The sequence below is a fragment of the Marmota flaviventris genome, chromosome 20 (genome assembly GCF_047511675.1).
Source record: "Marmota flaviventris isolate mMarFla1 chromosome 20, mMarFla1.hap1, whole genome shotgun sequence".
In the NCBI taxonomy this organism is placed as follows: Eukaryota; Metazoa; Chordata; class Mammalia; order Rodentia; family Sciuridae; genus Marmota; species Marmota flaviventris.
The window spans coordinates 18111093-18134930 of record NC_092517.1 but is presented as its reverse complement, the minus strand read 5'-3'; the positions used below and the strand labels follow the sequence as shown (position 1 = coordinate 18134930).

Below are 23838 nucleotides of genomic sequence, written 5' to 3'. Positions count from 1 at the left end.
AGGTGAAATGTTAAAGTTGTAATTCAAACTAGGGATCTCTGGGCATTGTTTTAGTATTCCTAGGTCCTTCCTGTACCTTAATTTTTGCATAATTACAAACAACAGAGTATATAATTTACATAAATATTCCCCAAATAAAACTTGATTAAACATATGAAATAATCCATGGAGATGATATAGCATTATTTACCCAATAGAATGTTTTGCTATATTTGATCCATTAGCAAAGTGAATATTGGGAGGTATGTGACCTAATAATGTCATTAAATGCATGACAAGGTTAACATTAAGAAATTCACTTTATTTAGTAAAAATTGCATCCGTAAGGCAAATATAAGTAAAAATGCTTTGTAAAATGGGCATGGTGGTCCATGCCTGTGACCCTAGGGACGTGAGAAGCTTTGAAAGTTAAAAGCCAGGCTCCATACCTTGGTGAGGCCCAAAACAACTTAGCAAACCCTATCTCTAAATAAAAATGAAAAAAAATTTGTGGATGCAGTTTACTGATTAAGTGTCCCTAAGTTTAAGTACAAAAATAAAAACTAAAAATTTAAAATTTCATATAAACATTAAGAGACTTCTGTAATAATCAACAATGAGAATCATGTTTTCTCCAGCTGTGAAAAATGAGAATATTTAGTAATTGTTGATTTATAGTAAAATTATATCCTTTTAGGGATGCACTATTCTGTATTTGTATTGTAGAAATAAGGAAATATCAGTTAAAGATGTTAAGAAAATTTTCAGCAAATGTCAAAAGGAATTACCCATTTTCTACATTTAAATGATTTTTTTCCCTCCTAGGTCCCAAATACTTCAAGGGATGGGCTATAGATGAGAAATTTACTACAAATTTTTATACTTGTCAAGGTGTTTTTGTAAATACTTTGCTGTTATCTAAGGTACATACTTTGGACAAATGGTATTCCACATTTTCTACAGGTATGAGGTAAGAAACTGAAAAATGTCTGAAATTTGAATAGTCTTGGACACATTCTTTGGGTTTCTATATGGTATAAATCCTCCAGTGTTTCAAAAATGTTTGATCAATGGCCAAAAGCTTTGCAAAAATTTTTCCACATGTCCTCTTACTTGTATGAATTCTGAGGTGTTGAGTAGGGTGTGAACAACTGTTGGAGACTCTGACACCTATTTTACACTTGTATAATTTCTGTGCTATCCTCTCTGGTGTGAAATAGTGTTGAACTACTGTGAAAGACACTGATGCAATGTTTTCCTTGTAAAACTTCTCTCCAGTATAAATTCTATAATGTTACTAAGATGTGATCTTCAATTTTAAAAGCTTTGCCATTCTTCACATTTATAGGACTTCTCTCTAGGATGGGTTTTCTGGTGTTGAGTAAGTGATGATTTTTGATAAAAATCCCTGCCACATTCTTCACATTTGTACGGCTTCTCACCAGTATGAATCCTCTTGTGGCAACTAAGACGTGAGATGTTATCAAAAGCTTTGCCACACTCTTCACACTTGTAGGGCTTCTCTCCAGTGTGGATTCGCTGGTGCCGAGTAAGTGATGATGATTGATTAAAAGTTTTGCCACACTCTTCACATTTGTAGGGCTTCTCTCCAGTATGAATCCTCTTGTGGCAACTAAGATATGAAAATGTATTAAAAGCTTTGCCACATTCTCTACATTTGTAAGGCTTCTCTCCAGTGTGGATTCGCTGGTGCTGAGTAAGTGATGTTTTTTGACTAAAAGTTTTGCCACACTCTTCACAGTTGTAGGGCTTCTCTCCAGTATGAATCCTCTTGTGATAATTATGGTGTGAGACGCTATTAAAAGCTTTGCCACATTCTGTACATTTGTAGGGCTTCTCTCCAGTATGAATCCTTTTGTGATAATTATGGTGTGAGATGCTATTAAAAGCTTTGCCACATTCTTTACAGCTGTAGGGCTTCTCTCCAGTGTGGATTCGCTGGTGCTGAGTAAGTGATGATGATTGATTAAAACGCTTGTCACACACTTTACATTTGTAGGGCTTCTCTCCAGTATGAATCCTCTTGTGGCAACTAAGATGTGAGATGGTATTAAAAGCTTTGCCACACTCTTCACATTTGTAGGGCTTCTCTCCAGTGTGAATCCTTTTGTGATAATTATGCTGTGAGACGCTATTAAAAGCTTTGCCACACTCTTCACATTTGTAGGGCTTCTCTCCAGTGTGGATTTGCTGGTGCTGAGTAAGTGATGTTTTTTGACTAAAAGTTTTGCCACACTCTTCACATTTGTAGGGCTTCTCTCCAGTATGAATCCTCTTGTGGCAACTAAGTTGTGAAAATTTATTAAAAGCTTTGCCACATTCTCTACATTTGTAAGGCTTCTCTCCAGTATGAATCCTTTTGTGATAATTATGCTGTGAGACGCTATTAAAAGCTTTGCCACACTCTTCACATTTGTAGGGCTTCTCTCCAGTGTGGATTCGCTGATGCTGAGTAAGTGATGATATGTGATTAAAACTCTTGTCACACACTTTACATTTGTAGGGCTTCTCTCCAGTATGAATCCTCTTGTGGTTATTAAGATGTGAGTTTGTTTTAAAACTTTTGCCACACTCTTCACATTTGTAGGGCTTCTCTCCAGTATGACTCCTCTTGTGATAATTATGGTGTGAGATGCTACTAAAAGCTTTGCCACATTCTTTACAGCTGTAGGGCTTCTCTCCAGTGTGAATTCGCCAGTGCTGAGTAAGTGATGATATGCAATTAAAACTCTTGCCACACATTTTACATTTGTAGGGCTTCTCTCCAGTATGAATCCTGTTGTGGCAATAGAGATATACGATGCTATTAAAAGCTTTGCCACACTCTTTACACTTGTAGGGCTTCTCTCCAGTGTGGATTCGCTGGTGAGGAGTAAGTGATGATTTTTGACTGAAACTTTTGCCACACACTTTACATTTGTAGGGCTTCTCTCCAGTATGAATCCTGTTGTGGTGATCAAGATGTGAATTTGCGTTAAAACTTTTGCCACACACTTTACATTTGTAGGGCTTCTCTCCAAGATGAATTCTCTGGTGATTTTTAAGGCTTGGTTTTTGACTGAAAGCTTTGCAAAATTGTTTACATATGTGGGGCATCTCTCCAGTGTATGTCCACTGATAACAAATAAGATTGGAGCTTTTATTTGAAGTTTTTTCACATTCTTTACATGGCATATCTCCTGTATGAACACTGTGATGTTGAATGAAGTTCTTCAGTATGTTGCATTCTTCACATTGGTAGGTCTTCGCTGCAGAATAAATTTTTTGGTGTTGAGTAAGAGTTGAACAATCTTTTAAGGCTTTGCTATACTTTTTACATTTACATGTCTTCAGTATAAATCCCCTGAAGTTTAACCAGTTGTAACCTTTCACTAAAGGTTTTTCTGCTTTCTTTTAAATTTGTAGGGTTTATCACTGTCAAAGTATCTGCTGTGTTTAAAGAATATATGAAAGTATCGGCTTGCTCAACATCTTCTAAACTTATAGGGCTCTCCTTCTCTATAAATTCTCTTGTATTGAGCAAGCTCTGCACTGTCATTAAGAGCCCTTTCACATACCTTACACTTGCACGTTTTGTCTTGACTATGAATATTTGGATGAGTAATAGCTTCTGAGCACTGAAGCAAGACTTTCCCACATTTTTCATTTTGGTAAATTTCCTTTAGAAAATGACTAGGAGTTTCTCTATATTTGTAATTTTTATCAGCAATGTAAATATCCTGGTAATTACTCAGGGTGGAGACATGGCTAATGGTGTTACTTCATAGCATTATCTATATAGTGCACTTTCCAGAAATCTGTATCAGAATTGTCATTGAGCAATAGTGGGGAAGTAGGAACCTTTCTACAATTCTTAATATTGTCTACTTGGGCACAAGGAGAAATAACTGTTTTGTTGCAGAAAAATGGACATTTTGTAAAGAAACTCTCCAAAGTATCACTTTAAGAAATTTGTCTTAAATATCTTCTCTGTGCGAATGTTTGACTGGAAGTTTAATTTAGTGCTACATTAATAATTGGCCAAGTTAAAAACTGATGCATAGACCATATTTCTTTTCAAATTTTCCACATTTACTTTCAGAGGAAATAGTCTTTAAAATGGCTGTGGTATATTCTTAAAGACATAAAGCTCCTCAAAAGTAAGTGGAATAAATTGTTTTTCAGATATTAATTGTTCCTGGTGTGTTTTGACAATATAATTTTTATCATAAATAGGGACTACTAATTGGTTGGTGTCTATTATAATATAATTTTTGAACTTTACTCTCACCTATATTTTCCCATTGTTTTCTTAGTTGTAAATAGTCAAGGTCACTCTTTCCATATCTTCCCCCTCTCTCTTTTATTCCCTGCGCTGGTAAAATTTCTTGAGGATGATGAGAAGTCATGGCTGAAATAAATAAAAATAACCATCTTGTTTACTTACTGTATGGAGCTGAGCATATTTTGCAAACATAGGAAAGTACAGCAATAAAGGAACATTAGCAGGGGAGTGGATTATTAAATCCAAGTCCATCGTTACTGCAGAAATATATAAATCAAAGATGTACACAGGAAATTACTTTGAGAACTTTGCAAACCATCTTAATGTTCACAGTATCCAAGATGAGTACATTCCTATGTAGAGTAATATAATATAGTAGTGGAAGATAAATTGTGTTTCACAGCCTTTCCTCCTTCACAATATATTTTAAAAATCTACCAACTTTCTTCTGTTTCATTAAAAAAAAATATGAAACATGCAAATATTTGGACTGTTCAAAAAGGGATTCCTGCTTACCAACGGAAAAAAAGACAGGGCTAAATCAACTTTAAGAAAAGTTATGAATTACTCAAAGGGAATAGTAAATTATCATTTAAAAGAAGTTTACTGAACTAAACCAACACACAAAAATAAAATAAAGTTTAGTCAAGAATTGTTAATGGTAATAAGCAGAAAATGTGTGTTTAAAGTCTTTCTTTAGAAAATGTCTAAAAGAGTCAGGGGTGGTTGTACACAGCAACATAGGAGGTTTTGAAACTATTGTAGACTAATAGAATCCCTGTTCTTAATCACAAATGGGATATTATGCTGGATAGACAAATTTTATGTATTAAAACAAAGGTTAATATTTAAGTGATAGTTATTTTGTAACCAACATGGAATAAAAATTTGAAGTCAATAGGAATGTTCAAAAATCCCTAAATATGTGTCAGTTGATTAACAACAGCATGCCCAAGAGTGTTCAAAGAATTGAAAGATGTTTATACTACTTAAAGTTATCTAGAGGCTCCAGGTAATATTCATCAAACTCCTGTTGTTTAATTTTTCTCTCTGTAAAAGAAAATTTAATTATATGAATATCCCCCAAAATGCAAATAAAATTAGAAGAATATTTTCCTCCAAAAAAAAAAAACTAAAAGTTACAGCATTCAATTGTAAATGCAGACATGGAGTCAGGTAGACAGACTTCTGAGTGAGTGTGGTAATAAGCCCTGACATCAATAGCAAATTAAAAACATTGAACACCAGTGTTGCACAATGTTATTCAACAGAGCCATCATGGGGGATGCAAACCAATTATCCCTTGAAAAGAACAGATGAGCCAATTTACCATATTAAACTATAGAACTTTGAAGTGAAAGAATTTATTCTAACTTTATATCTTACAAAATGTATGTACACTTGGTTAACTGAAATATGTCACAGAAAGAATACTGCAGAATCATATGAATATAACATCTCTAAACTAAAAAAGAAGCTTTCTGAAAAAAAGAATGGTTTTGTGATGGGGAGACAGAAATGAGTCCTTGCTTCCTAGGAATTGATTTTTTTTGAGATGTAAACTTTTTAGAGATACATTGCATATTTAAAATTTTGGAGACAGTAAGTTTTATTGTGTGGTTTTGGTTGTTAAGATAAAGAGAACTGCAACATTTCTCAAAGCTACATTTAAAATAATGTGGTCTTTATGCTATAAATAAGAACAAACTCATCCACATACAAATGATGGGCATGCATGTAATCTCAGCTACTAGGAAGTCTGAGGCTGGAGAATTGCAAATTCAAGACATCCTCAATAACTTAGTGAGAACCTCTCTCCAACAATGAGTGAAAAGGAGCTTGGGGTGTAGTTCAGCATTCGAGTATCACTGCCATTAATCCCCATTACATTTACATATAGAAAACTTCAATTTGCATGTACATGGGCAGAATGAAAAGCCAATCAAGATTAAATATTAAGCCTCTTTTGTATTTTTACAAGCAAAAGCACATATAACATGATTGGCAATACAAACAAGAATCATGCATAACTTAATTTGAAGCAATTAACTGATATGAGGAATCCCAGTCTATAACATGGATCCTACTGTACACAATGAAAAAATAAAGAAAAAACAACCAACCAAACTGTAAATATCCATTGATGTAGTATTTTACACATCCTCTTATTCAAATACAACTTACACCAACTCTCAAAAGAGCAGTCTTTTTCCATCTTGACTTTCATTCCATGGCAGATAATTTCACAGAAAATCCATTACAGATATTCAGAAAGAACTCTGATGAGGAAGTTTTAGTGAAAAAAAACTTATGCTCACCCACAAAGACCAGGTTACTGTAGGTCTCCAACATCACTTCTCTATATAAATTCTGCTGAGCAGGATCCAGGCATTCCCATTCCTCCTCAGAGAAATCAATAGCCACATCCCCGAATGTCAAAGGCTCCTGAAATACAAATTGGTAGATCAATAGCACACGGACTAAACTGTTATTCAGTTTTTAGTTTGAATTAAGAGTTAGTAGAACTGACTGTCATGTAGGAGAGTGACCTTAATTATGTAATAAGATACTTTCCATTATCTAATTCAGAGGAAAATACATAAGTCCAAAAACATTGTATGTATTTCATATCAGAATGAAGTGAAGGATATATACCATAATCCAAGAAATGATTAAAAGCCCAACTCCTAACTCTTCTGCCATCAGTGAATGAAATTTGGGGGACATTCCAGATGCAAATCAGACTTGTCAGATATTCTCATAAGGTGACTGTGCCCAAGGGAGACAAAAAGAGTGGTAAAAAAGCATTTGAAAACAGTCTGGTAGTTATTCTCTCTGCTTTGTATCCATGAGATAGATTGAGCTCCTGAATATAATTAGTATCAAGTATGATCCATGACACATTCCCAATGTGTAAAATATTCATAAAATATTAACATTTGGAGACATGTAAAGTGATTCTTCCACTTCGTGAATAGACAACCTTGAAATATTTCAAGTTCTACAAGCAGTTCAACGAGTGAATAAATTTGGTTCAATAGAGGCCCAGACAGCAGCATGCATGTGTTCAAAAGACTGAGGCAAAGTAATGGTTAATAAAAGAAAAAAGACCTTTTAATATAATTGTAATGGAAAAGTAATGATAACAATAAGTTACTTAAAATTCATACAACTAAGGAAATACATAATAAAATTATTACTCATAAAACAGGCCCAGGACTGTCATCATTTCTGTGTGCAAAAGGAAGATGAGATCAGTAAGACACCAGAAGTGTCCACACAGGTTCTCCATGTGGGAACTCCATGTGTGGATGGATCCTAGTTATTTAAACATAGCTACTTTATTGGAAGAATTACCTTGACATCAGAGCATAATCACCCCATCTACACAAATAACCAATTAAAAATCTTCAATAGCAAATTATTTAAATACTTGAGCCAATTGGAATTGTATGGTATCAAGATCTCATGAAAGGAATGAGACAAATCAGGTTAGTAGATGATTATAGTCACTGTTCACAAAATGCAAAAAAATAAAAATAAAAATCCTGACATGTTAGAATAAATATATTTTCCAAACTGTGGAGCACCCTCCCTGTAACACTGTGGCCTTCTGTGACTCATTCCTAAGCAGTGAGTGAGGCAATTCTGGGCAGCTAAAAGTAAGGTCCACATATCTCAGATTCCCTTTGCAAAGAAAGGAAATACTTAGTCTTCCAGAGTCACAATTCTCACCAGTTAAAAGACACATAGCTGCAGTCAGTTTAAGGTCCTCACCTACAATGTCCTTTAAAATTTATGTTTCTCGAAGAAAATGTGTGAATTTGCAGAAAATCAAATTGGAGTTGTGGCTCAGTGGCAGAGCACTTGCCTAGCATGTGTGAGGCAGCAGGTCTGATCCTCAGCACCACATATAAATAAAGAATAAAAGTACATCAACAACTAAAAAATATTTTTTAAAAAGAACATTGTTTGCACTGGTTGGCACAAATGTCACTAGTTCATGTCTCACACTTGCAGTCTTTCACCTCATTCTGATGCCACTTATAAGTCCCAGAATGTCATTTATACTGCTGATCAACTTCCTGTAAATTGGGGGACCCTACAACTACCAAACATAGAAAGGAGCATTCAATATTAATATTAGTTATCTATAATTCTAATAAATGAATTAAACACAACCATGATAAAATCCTAACAACCTGTTGCACAAATATTAAAAAATTGCTTCTAAAGGCTATATGGAGAAGGCAGGCATACAGAGTGATCAACAACTCTGTAGAATAAGGTTACAGGACTGAAATATCTGATGCTGAGACTTACTATGAACTTATAGTAACTCAAAAGGTGAGATGTGGCAAGGTGAGATTAGTGGAATGAAAACCTAGAAATAAACTCAAACACACAAGAGAAGTCAGGACTTCACTGGAGATGATGATTTTTTTAATGAACTATGAACACCTTGGCATCTGTATGCAAAGAAATGAATTAGACACAGAACTTACAACTAAGATATCATCTCACTCCAGTCAGAATGGCAGCTATTATGAAGACAAACAACAATACTGTTGGCGAGGATGTGGGGGAAAAGGTACACTCATACATTGCTGGTGGGACTGCAGATTGGTGCAGCCAATATGGAAAGCCGTAAGATTCCTTGGAAAGTTAGGAATGGAACAAGCCTTTGACCCAGCTGCCCCTCTTCTAGGATTATACCCAAAAGACCTAAAAATAGCATACTACAGAGACACAGCCACATCAATGTTTATAGCAGTACAATTCACAATAAACTGCAAAGCCAACCTAGATGCCCTTCAGTGGATGCATCTATAAAGAAAATGTGTTACATATACACAATGGAATATTACACAGCAATAAAAGAATAAAATCATGACACTTGCAGGTAAATGGATGGAGTTAGAGAAGATAATGCTAAGTGAAGTTAGCCAATCCCAATAAGACAAATACTGAAACTTTTCTCTGATATAAAAAGGCTAATTCCTAGTGGGGATGGAAGGGAGCATGGGAGAAATAGATGAACTTTAGATAGGGCAGAGGGTGGGAAGGGAACAGAGGAGATAAGGAAGTAGGAAAGACTGTGGAATGAGACGGATATCATTATCCTTAGTACACTTATTAAAACAAATGATATGACTACTTTGTGTACAACCAGAGACATGAAAAAATGTGCTCTATTAGTATAATATTAGCTGAATCGCATTCTGCGTGATATCAAATAGAATAAATAAAGTTTAAAAAACGTATTTCTTCTAATCCCTATTAAAAAATTGAAGAGGATTAAAACCGGGTACTTGCACAAGCAAGGCAACTTCTGTACCACTGAGCCACATCCCTAGCACAAATGTACCTCACTAATATTGGTTGTTTCTTTTAAAAAGACTCTTATTTCCCTCCTTCATGTCCATTGTTTTATACCATTTATTATTATTAAAATGATCTTTTCTCCTATCTTAAGTAACACTATACTATTATTATGAGTTTCTTGACACAAGCTAAGAACACCAAGTGGTCGACCACAACCTTATCCTGTTTTACACCTACTTTTTGTAGATTTGCCTGTGTGTCAAACCCAAACCTCAGTTCCCTGCTGATCAGGGTCCTCAATCTCAGAAGGCATTCAGTCCCAGGGGCTTTCCAGTCTCCTTGCTCTTGCATTAGCCCAAAGTGAATCTCCCTCATCCCCACTAGGACATCAGCCCTGCATTTGTACCTACCACACCTAGATACAAGATCGGGCCGGGAAGACAAAACAAAGAAACAACCCAAGGACGGTAAGCTGTGTGAGACAAGAGTAAGGTTGCCCATCTATAGGAGCAAACCAAACCCTGTCACATAAGTGGCACATAGAGAAACCTGACGTGCTATTTTCAGATTGCCCTTAATATCACACATATGTGCTCATGAAAAAATCCAACTTACACAATCATTGTAATTTTTTGTACCAGGAATTGAACCCAGCACTTCTCCACTTAGGCACAACCCCAGCTCTTTAAAACATATTTTACTTGGACACAGGATCTTGTCAAGTTGTTTAGGACACCACTTGACTGCTGAGGCTGGCTTTGAACTCACAATCCTCCTGCCTCCCTGGAATCACAGGTGTGAGTCATCAAACCCAGTTATCATCTTTCAGTTTGATCATTGTATTACCAACTCCACTCTCTCCAAATCCAGTGCCAATAGATTTGCCACCATTTGTTAATCCAAGTTCCTGAAATCATGTGAAACTGATTATACGTGCCCCCATTTACCTTTCTGTTACAAAATCAGCCCTCATTTTAGAGGAAAAAAACTGACCTGTAGTTAAAGCACAGTATACAAAAAATGGACATAACAAATATCTGTGAGATACTTTAACAATAGCTAATTACACTTTATTGTCACCTGTTGATGAAACTGTCTCCAAAATAGATCATATCTAAGGTCACAAATGACTTCCTAACAAATATGAACATGGAGACTTCATGCTTTGTATGTTATCAGGTGATTGTAGCCTGAAAGAAGAAATCAACAGCAAGAAAAATGCAAAATACTACAAAAAAGTCAGTCTTATTAAAAACACAAAGGCAAACTATTCCCCAAAACAGCACAAGGGAAGAATAAAGATCAGAAATAAAATTAAGAAAATGGAGAATGAGGGCTGGGGATGTGGCTCAAGTGGTAGCGCGCTCGTCTGGCATGCGTGCGGCCCGGGTTCGATCCTCAGCACCACATAACAACAAAGATGTTGTGTCTGCCGATAACTAAAAAAATAAATAAATATTAAAAAAAAAAGAAAATGGAGAATGAAAGAATAATACAAATGATGGAAGAAACAGTTTGTTCTTTGAAATGAATAAAATGAAAAAAAAAAAAAAAAAAAAAGCCCTTAGACCAGCAAATCAAAAAGAAGGTTGAATTCTTAAAATCAGAGGGAAAAGAGGAGCTCTTACCAAAGAAACCAATGTAGTTCAGAGGATTATCAGGGACTACTGTAAAATATTCCAGGGACTACTGGAATATTGAAGTACATTGGAAAATCTAGAAGAAACAATTAAATGCATAAGTGTATATAATCTACCAAAATTGAAGCAGGTAGATTGACAAGCCCAAAATAAAAATAAAAAGCAGGACTGGGGTTATGGCTCAGTGGTTGAGCACTTGCCTAGCATATATGAGGCCTTGGGTTTAATCCTCAGCACCACATTAAAAAATGAATTTAAAAAATAATAAAGGTCTTTCACCTATAGCACAAGAATTAAAAACCAAGAATCAACAAATGGGATAGATTCATACTAAAGTTTTTTTCTCAGCAAAAGAAATAATCTGAGGTGAACAGGGAACCTACATCCTGGGAACAGTTTTTTTTTTTTTTTTTTACCTCTCACACATCAGATAGAGCTCTAATCTCTAGTATATATAAAGAGCTCAACAAGATAAGTACCAAAAAACCAAATAATCCAATCAATAAATGGGCCAAGGGCCTGAACAGACATTTCTAAGAGGATATACAATCAATCAATATATGAAAAATGCTCAGCATCTCTAGCAATCAGAGAAATGCAAATCAACACTACTCTAAGGTATCAACTCACTCCTGTCAGAATGGCAGCTATTATGAAGACAAACAGTAAGTGTTGGTGAGGAAAAGGTACACTCATACATTACTGGTGGGACTGCAAACTAGTGTGGCCAATTTGGAAAGCAGTATGGATATTTTTTTTGGAAAATTGGGAATGGAACCACCATTTGACCCAGCTATCCCTCTTCTTGGACTATACCTAAAGGACCTAAAAATAGCATACTACAGGACCACAGCCACATCAATGTCTATAACAGCACAATTCACAATAGCTAAACTGTAGAACCCACCTACATGTCCTTCAGGGGATGAATGCATAAAAAAGTGGCATTTATAGATAATGAAATGTTACTCAGCACTAAAAAATAACAAAATCATGGCATTTGCAGGTAAATGGATGGCATTGAAGATAATGGTAAGTGAAGTTAGCCAACCCCCCCCCAAAAAAAAAATGCCAAATGTTTTCTCTGATATAAGGGGGTGACTCAAACTTGGGTGGGGAGGAAGATTATCTCTAGGTAGGGAATAGTGATGGGAGGGAAAGGGAGGGAGAAGGGGAATAGCAAGGATGGTGGAAGGTGATGTTCATCATCATACAAAATACATGTATGAAGATGTGAATTTGATGTCAGCATACCTTATATGCAAACAGAGATGATAAACTGTTATAAATGTGTATTAAGAATTGTAATGCAAAAAAAAATCAAGAGCTCATGTATAATGGCATAATTTGCTATGAACATACTTTACTTACAGAATTATGAAAAATTGTGGTGTGAATGGATAATTATGTAATGCATTCCACTATTGTCAAGAAGAAAAGAAATAAAGGCCCTCAAAAAATTTTTTTAAAATAAAACAGTTCTATACAACAGGAATTTTATACTAAATACTGAATCATTAAGAAGGAATTAACATAATGCTTCTCAATTTATTCTATAAATAGAGAAGAAGAAAAATCTCTCAAATTTATTCTATGAAGCCAGCATCACAATGTTGTCAAAACTAGAGAAGAGCCCAGCTATTTTGTACACCTCTACTCACAATTTGGGAGGCCAAGGCAGGAGGATCACAAGTTTAAGGCCAGCCTCAGTAACTTAGCAAGACCTTACCTCAAAATAAAATTAAGGTGGAATTGTAGTTCAGAGTTATTATATTTCTGGGTTCAATCCATAGTACCATAAAAATAATTCCAAGATCAAAACCACATAATAGGAAAGAAAACTACAAATATAATTAATGAACTTAGATGAAAGCCTGCTCAATAAAATACCAAATCAAATCAAATTCAAAGCACCTTAAAAATCATTAAACATGATCCAGTTGTTTGCTTTTCAGGCATGCAACAAACACAAGTCAATAATTATAATACACATACAAATAGAACAAAATATAAAACCCATGTGATCATCTTAATAGGTGCTGGAGAAAGCTTTTGTCGAAATTCAACATCACTTCTTGATAAAAATCGTAAAGAAACTAGGAGTAGAAGCAACTTGCCTCCCATCATAAGCACTATATATAACAAACTTAAGCCAACATCCTACTGAATAGGAAAGAGCTGTGTGCATTTCTTCTAAAAATAATGGGCAGTCAAAGAATGTGCACCATCACCACTCCTGTACACTAAAGTAATTAATTGTTAGTTGGAGTGTTTGGCAAGAGGCAGATATAAAATGTTACAAACAGGAAAGAAAGGGGTTGGGGCTGTAGCTCAGTGGTAAAGGGCTTGCCTCGCATGAGTGAGGCACTGGGTTCAACCCTCAGCACCACATAAAAATAACGCGACTGTGTGTTCATCTACAACTAAATATTTTAAAAAGACAAATCATCTGTTTGCAATTTATATGATCTAAACTTTAGAAAATTGTACAGTTTTCACCAGAAGATTTTTAGAGCTGATGAACAAGTTCAGAAAAGTTGCAGAATAAATAAATAATCAAAACCTTTGGCCAAAATAATAAATCTATTGAGAAATACATCAGAAAATTCATTCTATTTCAAATAACTTAAAATGCTTCATTACAAGTCTTAGCAAAGATAAGAAATACCACTACAAGCAAATCTTGCAAAATGCCAAGAAAATTAACATCACTGACAGATTAATTAAAGCCATCAGATTAACTGAACCCACCTATAGATTCAATACAATCTCCTTCAAATGACCCATGATATTATTCTCAGAACTAGAAAATCCTAAAAATCATATGGAATAATAAAACCCCAGAAAAGGGAGCAGTTCTGCAACCCTGTAAATTCTGTAGACCATCAACCCAGAGCCCTCACTATTCCTGACTTCAAATTCTATGACCGCACCATAGGGACAGAAGCAGAGTCCTTCTGGGAAGAGAGACAGAGACCAGGGAGACGATACCAGCTACAGAGACCTACAGAATTTCCTTCAGTTGATTATTGACAAAGGTTCCAAAGTATGGAGAGAAGAAATCCTCTTTAACAACTTATGCTGGGAAAATGGAATATTCACAGGTCAATGTCAACTGGACTGAAGACCAGAGAATACACCCCAGAACTTTAAAATTGATGAAATAAAACCTAAGGGAAGCACTGGAGTAGGCAGGTGTGGGGAGCCACCCTGAGCTTCTGTAGCCTCTTCACTTGGCCCTGAGCCCAGGGGATTCTGGTTTGGGTTTGCAAGCAATTTCGTGGCTCCTCCCACTTAATGGATTATGCAGAGCAGGGACCTCAGTCTTTGCTGGGCCAGGGAGGCTGCTCTGGTGGCCCTGGAGTTGAGCATCACCCATTGGGCCTGGACAGCCCACCTCCTACCTTAAGTGGCCAAAGAACATTCTATGGCAAAACCTTTGCTGTTCCCCCATGTAAATAAACCAAACCTGGGCTCTCATGCTCCCCTTCCAGTGTGGAAACTCGACCCCTAAGAGCCATCCCATCCCCACTTTCTACCATTACTTCCTGTGTACTTTATTTTACAGCCACCTCACTCCACGCAGGGGAACCCAGCTGCCATTGCCTGAGAGGGCCTTGGTGAGAGGCAGTGACACTCTAAAAAATATTCAGAGCACAGCAAATAATATCAAGGACCAATAGTGGTTATGGCTATGCACAGCAAAGGGGAAAATAACAGCATAAAGAGACAACATACTGAAAGAGAAGATTTTGCCGTTTACTACTCTGACAAATGACTAATATCTGAAATATCTATCTATGTATATCTGAAATCTTGCTCACATCTCTCTGAAGTCTCTCTATATCTCTGTCTCTGAAATATAACTCTCTCGCTCTCTGAAATCTCCCTTTGAAATCACTGTGTCTGTCTCTGTCACTGTGTTTGACTGTCTCTGTGTCTATCTGTCTCTGAAGTCTGTGTCTGTCTCTCTCTCAAATCTCGGTCTCTCTCTCTTGGTCTCTCACTCTGTCTCTTACATGAGATCAACATGAATGAGTTAATTTATATTTTATTTTCAAAACTTGGGCAAACACCATGATGAGCCAAAGTAAAACATTCCTTCCTCCAAGTGTTCTTCTCAGGTTCTTTGGTCACAGTGATTCAAAGCCACCTGAAAGCAGGGGTTCTGAGTAAGTAACTGTTTATTTAATTAGTGAAATAAATTTAAAGGGTGAATGTGGCTTCCTGTGAGATGTAGTAAATTACATTAATAAAGAAACGAATCATGTTTCAAAATGGAGAGAAAATAGGATACAAACATGGAAAATATTTATAGAAACTAGTTTAGGAAGAATGGCACTAATGAGGACCTAAAATAACTTCAAAAGTATAGTGGTCAGTGTTGAGAGCCACAGCCGAAGGGGCCCCAGCAAACTTCCAGCTGCCGGCTGATGATTGGCTCACAGCGGCCCCAGCAATATCTAGCTGATTGGCTCCTCTGCGGTGATGCTCATTGGGCTGTTTCCCTGCCCTTTCAGACCACGGAGCTGCTCATTGGGGGACTTTTTTGGCTCCGCCCACGTGACCCAGCCAATCGGCTTCAAGAGCAGGAGGATTGTGGGAGGTGGAGAGAAGCTTGTGGGGGAGAGAGAGGCTTGTGGAAAGCTGGTGGTGGCAGTTGAGGCTCTGAGGGTTTTTCCTGAGAGGCTGTTTTGTTTGGCGTGTGTGGTTCTAAAAATAAAGTTAGTTTGACAAGTGGCTCCTGATTGTGCCCAGCCAGACTGCGGCATTTGGTGGGCCGCACGGGGAGCGACTGAGGGTAAGTGAAACTGCTCGCCCCTGAGGGCAGGGCAAGAGGATGGGTAGCCATTTTAAGATTCCTCTTTTGTTATTTTGTTTCACTTTTGTTTTAAGTTGCCTGTCCCTGGAGATGTGTAAGATGGAAGAAAAACCGCTCACATCTGAGGAACAGATAGGGAGAAAGGACGGATGGACATTTCAGGAGGCTATTATAATGATTTTGTGTTGTTCCAATTTTGTTTCACTCTGTTTCAGTTTTGTTAGGCGTCATCTTCTTGGGTTGTATTATAGTAGAAATACGGGATCAGAAATTAGTAAAAAAAACAAACTGAAAGAGTGTTAATTGTTAGAGGAAGGAGGCATCTCAGTAAAATCAAGAACAATCAGGGCATACGTTGATACAATACAAAAATGTAGCCCATGGCTTTTTAAGGAGGAGTTGTTAAATATATCACAATGGAACCATCATGGTGAAGATTTAAAAAGAATAGAAAAGAAAAGCCCAGGGACTCTGCCAGTTGGCACATTGCCATTGTGGACGTTCATATCTTGTTTGCTTAGTCCAAAGCCTTCAGTTCAGACAATGGTAGAGGAAGGAGAAGACATAATGATTCAAGTAAAAGAGAAGGCCTCTCAAGCTAGTCAGACAGAGGAAAAGATTCAAGTAAAAGAGAAGGCCTCTCAAGCTAGTCAGACAGAGGAAAAGATTCAAGTAAAAGAGAAGGCCTCTCAAGTTAGTCAGACAGAGAAAGAAAGTGTAAAACAGAAAAAGCCATCAGGGGGAAAGTTACAACAGGAGACTGCTACTAACACCTTTCTATCACCAGAGGGTGTAAGTGTCCAACCAACAGCACCACCTCTACAGGAGACTGCTACTAACACCTTTCTATCACCAGAGGACGTAAGTGTCCAACTAACAAGGCCACCTCCATATGCTGGGAGGTCCCCAACCCCCGCAGTTGATAGTTGGGATCCTGAGACAAGATCTCAAATATTAACATGCCCTGTATTTGAGGCAGGATGGCAGCGATTTTACCAAGTTTTAAATTTCAAAACAGTGAAGCAGCTAAAAGAGGCTGTAACAACCTATGGTCCTCAAGCACCCTTCACTGTAAGCATGGTCGAATCCATTAACAACTTGAACATGACGCCAGCAGATTGGGCTAATATGTGTAAAGCTGTGCTAAATGGAGGACAATACCTGTTATGGAAGGTTGCCAATGAGGAATTTTGCAAGGAGACGGCTAGGCGAAATGCAGCAGCTGGTTATCCTCAGAGAAATCTAGATATGTTGTTAGGAAAGGGACCTTATGAGGATCAGCAGCAACAAATTGCATATGATCCTGGCGTATACGCACAAATTGCTGCAGATGCAATTAAGGCATGGAAGACTTTACAAGGACATGGAGGTTTACAAGGTCAATTATCTAAGGTAATACAAGGAGCTAATGAACCTTATGCTGAATTTGTAGATAGGCTTATTCAAACAGCTACCAGAGTTTTTGGGAATACAGAACAAGCAATGCCATTACTAAAACACCTGGCTTATGAGCAAGCGAATCGTTGGTGCAGAGATATCATTAGACCATGGAAACATGAAGATTTAAACACATATATTAAATTATGTAGAGACATTAATGAACAAGGGCAAGTCGTGGCAGCTGCAGTAAAACAGGCTTTAGATGCCAGAGACATTAATGAACAAGGGCAGATTGTGGCAGCTGCAGTAAAACAGGCTTTAGATGCCAGGCCAAGAACATGCTACAATTGTGAACAAACAGGACATTTTAAAAGGAATTGCCCCATTGGAGGAGGGTTTAACAAAACTAGGTATCAAAGGAGTAGAATACCAGGTATTTGCCCACGATGCCGTAGAGGGAGACATTGGGCTAATGAATGCCGTTCTCAAACCACCATAGAGGGTACTCCATTATCAAAAAACGAACAAGGACCAGGTGTTTATCCACGATATCGTGGAGAAAGGCATTGGGCTCCATTGCCAAAAAATGGACAGGGGGGCCCAATGCTCCGGGGCCCAAAACCACAAGTATACGGAGCACTGGAGGAACCCAGCAACCCCATCAGGGTAGTGCCCAGGACACATTGTCCATCAGATCCCTCATCAGACAAACCAGAGGGAGCGCAGGGTTGGACATCTGCGCCTCCGCCAGAGCAGTACTAACTCCAGAGATGGGAGTTCAAATCATTCCCACAGGGGTGAAAGGACCTCTTCCCAAAGGAACAGTAGGCTTATTATTGGGACGCAGCTCTTCTACTCTAAAAGGACTTATGATAAGTCCTGGGGTAATTGATCCCGATTATGAAGGTGAAATAAAAATTATAGCCAGTTCTCCAAAGGGTATATCAGTAATTTCACCAGGAGATAGAAGAGCACAGTTACTAATAATACCCAGCCTACATGATAAATTTTCCAGTCGTACTGTAGAAAGAGGTTCCAAGGGATTAGGCTCCACAGGTGTAGATTGGGCTATGCTTTCTTTAAATTTAGATTCTCGCCCCATGCTAAAACTAAATATTCAAGGACATGAATTTAATGGGCTACTGGATACAGGTGCAGACCTTAGCATCATCTCTCGTCAAGAATGGCCAAAACATTGGCCATTACAACAAGCCACTCAAACGCTTCGAGGCCTAGGAGTGGCAACTAATCCCCATAGAAGTGCAATGGTATTAGATTGGAAGGATCCTGAAGGATGTGAAGGAACTATACAGCCATATGTATTGGATCATCTTCCCGTAAATTTATGGGGACGAGATGTCCTAGATCAATTAGGTTTGACATTAACAAATAACATCAACCAAAATGCACCCAGTATTATGACTAGACAAGGTTTTAGGAAAGGAAAAAGATTAGAAAAACAAGAACAAGGTATAGCAGCACCAATACAAATAGATCAAGGAACAGAAAGACATGGGTTGGATTTTCAGAAAGGGCCACTGAGACAATAAAAATTACTTGGAAATCAGAAAGACCAGTATGGGTTCCTCAGTGGCCCCTGACTAAAGAAAAGATACAAGCAGCCCATGACCTGGTCAAACAACAATTAGCGGAAGGACATATACAACCTTCTGTATCTCCCCATAATACCCCCATTTTTGTCATCAAAAAGAAATCTGGTAAATGGAGATTATTGCAAGATTTAAGAGCCATTAATAATGAGATGGTTATTATGGGACCTGCTCAATCAGGGATTCCTCAGTTGTCTGCTTTGCCAAAAACCTGGTATGTTTTAGTTATAGATATTAAAGATTGTTTTTTTTTTCAATTCCAATTCATCCTGAGGATAGTCCACGTTTTGCATTTACTATCCCTGCACTGAATCATGAAGGTCCTGATCAGAGATATGAATGGAAAGTACTCCCTCAAGGGATGGCTAACAGCCCAACTATGTGTCAAATTTATGTTAACAAAGCAATCCAGCCACTTAGAAATCAAAATCCTGAACTACAAATATTTCACTATATGGATGATGTATTATTAGCACACAAAGATAAAAACACATTGCTAGAATGTTATGCCACACTTACAAACTTATTAAAAAATTATAATCTAGAGATAGCAATAGATAAAGTACAATTAAAATTTCCAATTAATTATTTAGGAGTTCTATTATCCTCAACCATGGTCCGTCCACCAAAAATTCAAATACGAGTAGATCAACTCAAATCACTTAATGACTTTCAAAAGTTATTAGGAGACATAAATTGGATAAGGCCTTATTTAGGTATACCAACAGGAGAGTTGGGACCTTTATTTGATATCCTAAAAGGTCCATCAGATCCAAATTCACCCCGAATGTTAACGCCTGAAGCAAGAAAGGCATTAAAAATCATTGAAACATATATGGAAAATATGCATTTGGATAGAATTGATATAAGTTTGCCTTTATTATTTATTGTACTACCAACAAAAAATATTCCTACAGGAGTATTTTGGCAAGAAGGTCCATTATTATGGATACATTTATCTTATGCTCCTAACACTATTCTTACTAGGTATCCTGAGGCTGTAGGACAATTAATACTCAAAGGAATAAAAGCAGCAAAGGGAGTGTTTGGAATTTCTCCCAATAAAATTATTACTCCATATACTATGAATCAAATTGATGAGTTAGCTAATGAGTTAAATACTTGGGCAATAATCATGTGCAAATCTAATGTTTCATTTGATAACCACTTACCATCTAATCCTTTATTGTCTTTTTGGTCATTGCATCCTGTAATTTTTCCAAAAATGACAAGAAAAACACCTATCATGAATGCTCCAAATATATTCACTGATGGGTCAAATAATGGTACAGCAGCAGTAGTTACCCCTGATCAAACTTTTACATTTTTAGTACCCAAACAATCAGCTCAAAAGGTAGAGCTTAATGCAGTTTTACAAGCTTTTGTGATGTTTAAAGATTCTGTATTTAATTTATTTTCTGATAGTCAGTATGTAGTTAATGCTATAGTATCTCTTGAAGATGCTGGTAGGATTTCCCCTTCTTCTACTGTTTTCTCTTTGCTTTCCACTATACAAAGTCTAATCTGGGACAGAAAAGATCCATTCTTTATAGGACATATCAGGGCACATACAGGATTGCCTGGAGCCCTTAGTTTGGGCAATGATTTAGCAGATAAAACTACACATGACATACATATTTTCTCTACACTAGAAGAAGCTATAAATTTTCATAAAAAGTTCCATGTCAATGCTAATACTTTACAAAAGCGTTTTAAAATAACTAAGGAACAAGCTAGACAAATAATAAAACAATGTCAAAATTGTGTGACCTTTTTACCACAAGTTAATCTTGGAGTCAATCCTAGAGGATTGATACCTAACCATATTTGGCAGATGGACGTCACACACTTGCCAGAATTTGGAAAATTAAAATATTTGCATGTTACAGTTGATACTTCTTCTGGATTTTTGATGGGCTCCCTTCATGCCGGAGAAAAAACTAAAGATGTTATAGCTCATTGCTTACAAAATTTTGCCACTGTGGGTGTTCCAAAACAGTTAAAAACAGATAATGCCCCTGGTTATACTTCTACCTCTTTTAAACAATTTTGCTCAACATTTGGCATTACTCATAACAGGAATCCCATACAATCCACAGGGACAAGGCATAGTTGAAAGAGCTCATCAAACTATTAAAATGTACTTATTAAAGCAAAAAGAAGGAATTGGGAAGGGGTATATATTCCCCAAAGATAAACTTAAAATAACCCTTTTTACTCTAAACTTTTTAAATTTGGATTCATCAGGACTTAGTGCTGCGGAAAGGCATATGTGTCCAAAAAATGTACATAAGCCCAAGGTACTTTGGAAGGATATTCTAACAGGACAATGGAAAGGTCCTGACCCAGTAATTGTCTGGAGTCGGGGGTCTGTTTGTGTGTTTCCACAGGGAGAACAGCAGCCGATTTGGATTCCAGAGAGATTAACAAAGGTCCTGACCCAGTGATTGTCTGGAGTCGGGGGTCTGTTTATGTGTTTCCACAGGGAGAACAGCAGCCGATTTGGATTCCAGAAAGATTAACTAAAGCGATTTCTACAGACCAAAAAGAAGATGATTTGGCTCAAATCCATAACAACTGATATCCAAAACTCCAGTTTGGCTATTCTTACATCTGCAACAGAACCAGGATGCTTTTTTCAATATCTATTTTATTATTGCCCTTTGCCATATCATGAAGTTCTATTTTGTTTTTTGAGCTCATACAGACCTAGGTTAATGTTTTGCTGATCAGTTCTATGTTTTGACTATAGAGTTTTTAAACATTGCAATGGAGATTTCACCTGTAAAAAGTTATAAGGCCTTTACTATAATGTTATGTGTTGTATGTATTATATTATGTGTGCACACTTGTGTTTTGTGTTATATGTTTGAATGTATGTATGTCCATATATCATATATGATGAGTGCTCATGATAAAATGGATCCAAATATTTTTTTCACGTGATTTATATGGTTTAATTTAAATTGGGTAAACAACTGTTGAGGATTGTTTTAATATGTAAACAAAAAAGAAGGTTAACAGATCTGTTTGTTTACTTTCACCTTTCCTTTTCATTATATTTAATAATTCTCTTAAAGATAATGTAAATTGTTAAGAAAATTGTTTTCTTTTAGTGCCTTCTGTAATGTTACATAATTTTTTCTTTAGCCATTATTGCCAGAATTCCTATCTTCATCCCAGTGCTGGTGAAGTCAAAGATAAAACCAATCTACAGCTTCTGCAATAGCCATCACTGAACTGCTTGCAGAACTTGCCTGGACACATTGTGAACTCACCTGTATGCATTGTGAACTATCTGTTGGTGCAGCGACTTGTGGTAGTGTTGGGGTATTTTTGCTGATGATGTCATCGGTGGTACAATTTTTCCAAAAGGAGCCGTCAATTGGCTTGGTGTATCTTCCTCCCTTCTGCTTGTCATGATTGTCCAGCTAAAATTTGGGGGCCAACAGAGGTGAGGCAAAGAACCTCACCCCCCCGCTGGTACAAAGACCTCTCCACAGGTGTGGCTGTATATTGGACTGGTAGTCAATGACGGGTAAGATCCAATTGCAATGGTACCAACCTAATGGGTAAGGACCATATATACTATTGGACAACCTAAGGCAGGCACGGTCCCTAAGCCACATGCTTTTTGTTTAAACAGAGAGGGGGAGATGTTGAGAGCCACAGCAGAAGGGGCCCCAGCAAACTTCCAGCTGCCGGCTGATGATTGGCTCACAGCGGCCCCAGCAACATCTAGCTGATTGGCTCCTCTGCGGTGATGCTCATTGGGCTGTTTCCCTGCCCTTTCAGACCACGGAGCTGCTCATTGGGGGACTTTTTTGGCTCCGCCCACGAGACCCAGCCAATCGGCTTCAAGAGCAGGAGGATTGTGGGAGGTGGAGAGAAGCTTGTGGGGGAGAGAGAGGCTTGTGGAAAGCCGGTGGTGGCAGTTGAGGCTCTGAGGGTTTTTCCTGAGAGGCTGTTTTGTTTGGCGTGTGTGGTTCTAAAAATAAAGTTAGTTTCTTTTGACAAGTGGCTCCTGATTGTGCCCAGCCAGACTGCGGCAGGTCAGTTTCTGAGTTAATTTTGTAGGGGTAGAGAATTTTAAAAAAATTCACCTACACATGAACCTTAAAAATGATAAAAAGAAGTGTAAATAAATGAAAAATGTTTTTTCTTAGCCCATCAGAGGAATGATATCACAAGACAATCTCGCATTTTGAAGATAATGGATTTATGAAAACAGGCTACATATCTTTGATTTCTCCCTGAAAACTAAATAAACTAGTAAAGTTACATCAATATTTTTGAGCCAGTCCAGAAATATATACATGTCTGTGTGAGAAAAACTGAAGTCCTTGAGCCCAGCATGTGTATGTTCCCCACGACCATCCATGCTATTCCTCAGGAATCACAGAACATGTGTCAAGAAAAATGGGGTGACACTTTCAGAACTTTTCCCACCTGGTGCTGATGTGAAGACCACTACTGACTGCTAGATCTCTGGAGTAATCTCTCACATATTTCCGACAGCATTAAAAAAAACCCTTACCTGCAAAGAAGTAGCACCAAACCTAGGCCAAATGACACATGGAGAAAACTCACTATAGGCGAGGATGTGAAAATAAGGCCATTGCCTGGATCCCTGCAAACTTCCAATTCCCAACAAGAACCCTAAAACTTTAATGTACAAAACACTGTTGAAAATACACTTCCGCTCGTGGGGCTGGGGGCGTGTTACTCTATAGGTTTGTAGTGCTCTTGTAGGGTTCCAAGATCCCCCCTTGGTGGGGAAGGACAATATTAACTGAT

The 23838-nt window shown here is 37.4% G+C and overlaps 1 protein-coding gene across 1 annotated transcript in view; it reads right to left on the bottom strand.

Annotated features, from left to right (window-relative positions):
• Nucleotides 1–280: 280 nt before the first annotated feature.
• Nucleotides 281–23838, bottom strand: part of LOC139703038 (zinc finger protein 420-like) — an 85574-nt gene continuing 62016 nt past the window's right edge. The window contains exons 2-4 of the mRNA XM_071605955.1: nt 6583–6709; nt 4271–4390; nt 281–3248 (exon numbers count right to left, since the gene is read on the bottom strand). Of these exons, the coding sequence (XP_071462056.1) occupies nt 1297–3248; nt 4271–4390; nt 6583–6709 (2199 nt within the window). The 3' untranslated portion in view covers nt 281–1296. The remainder of the gene's footprint in view (nt 3249–4270; nt 4391–6582; nt 6710–23838) is intronic.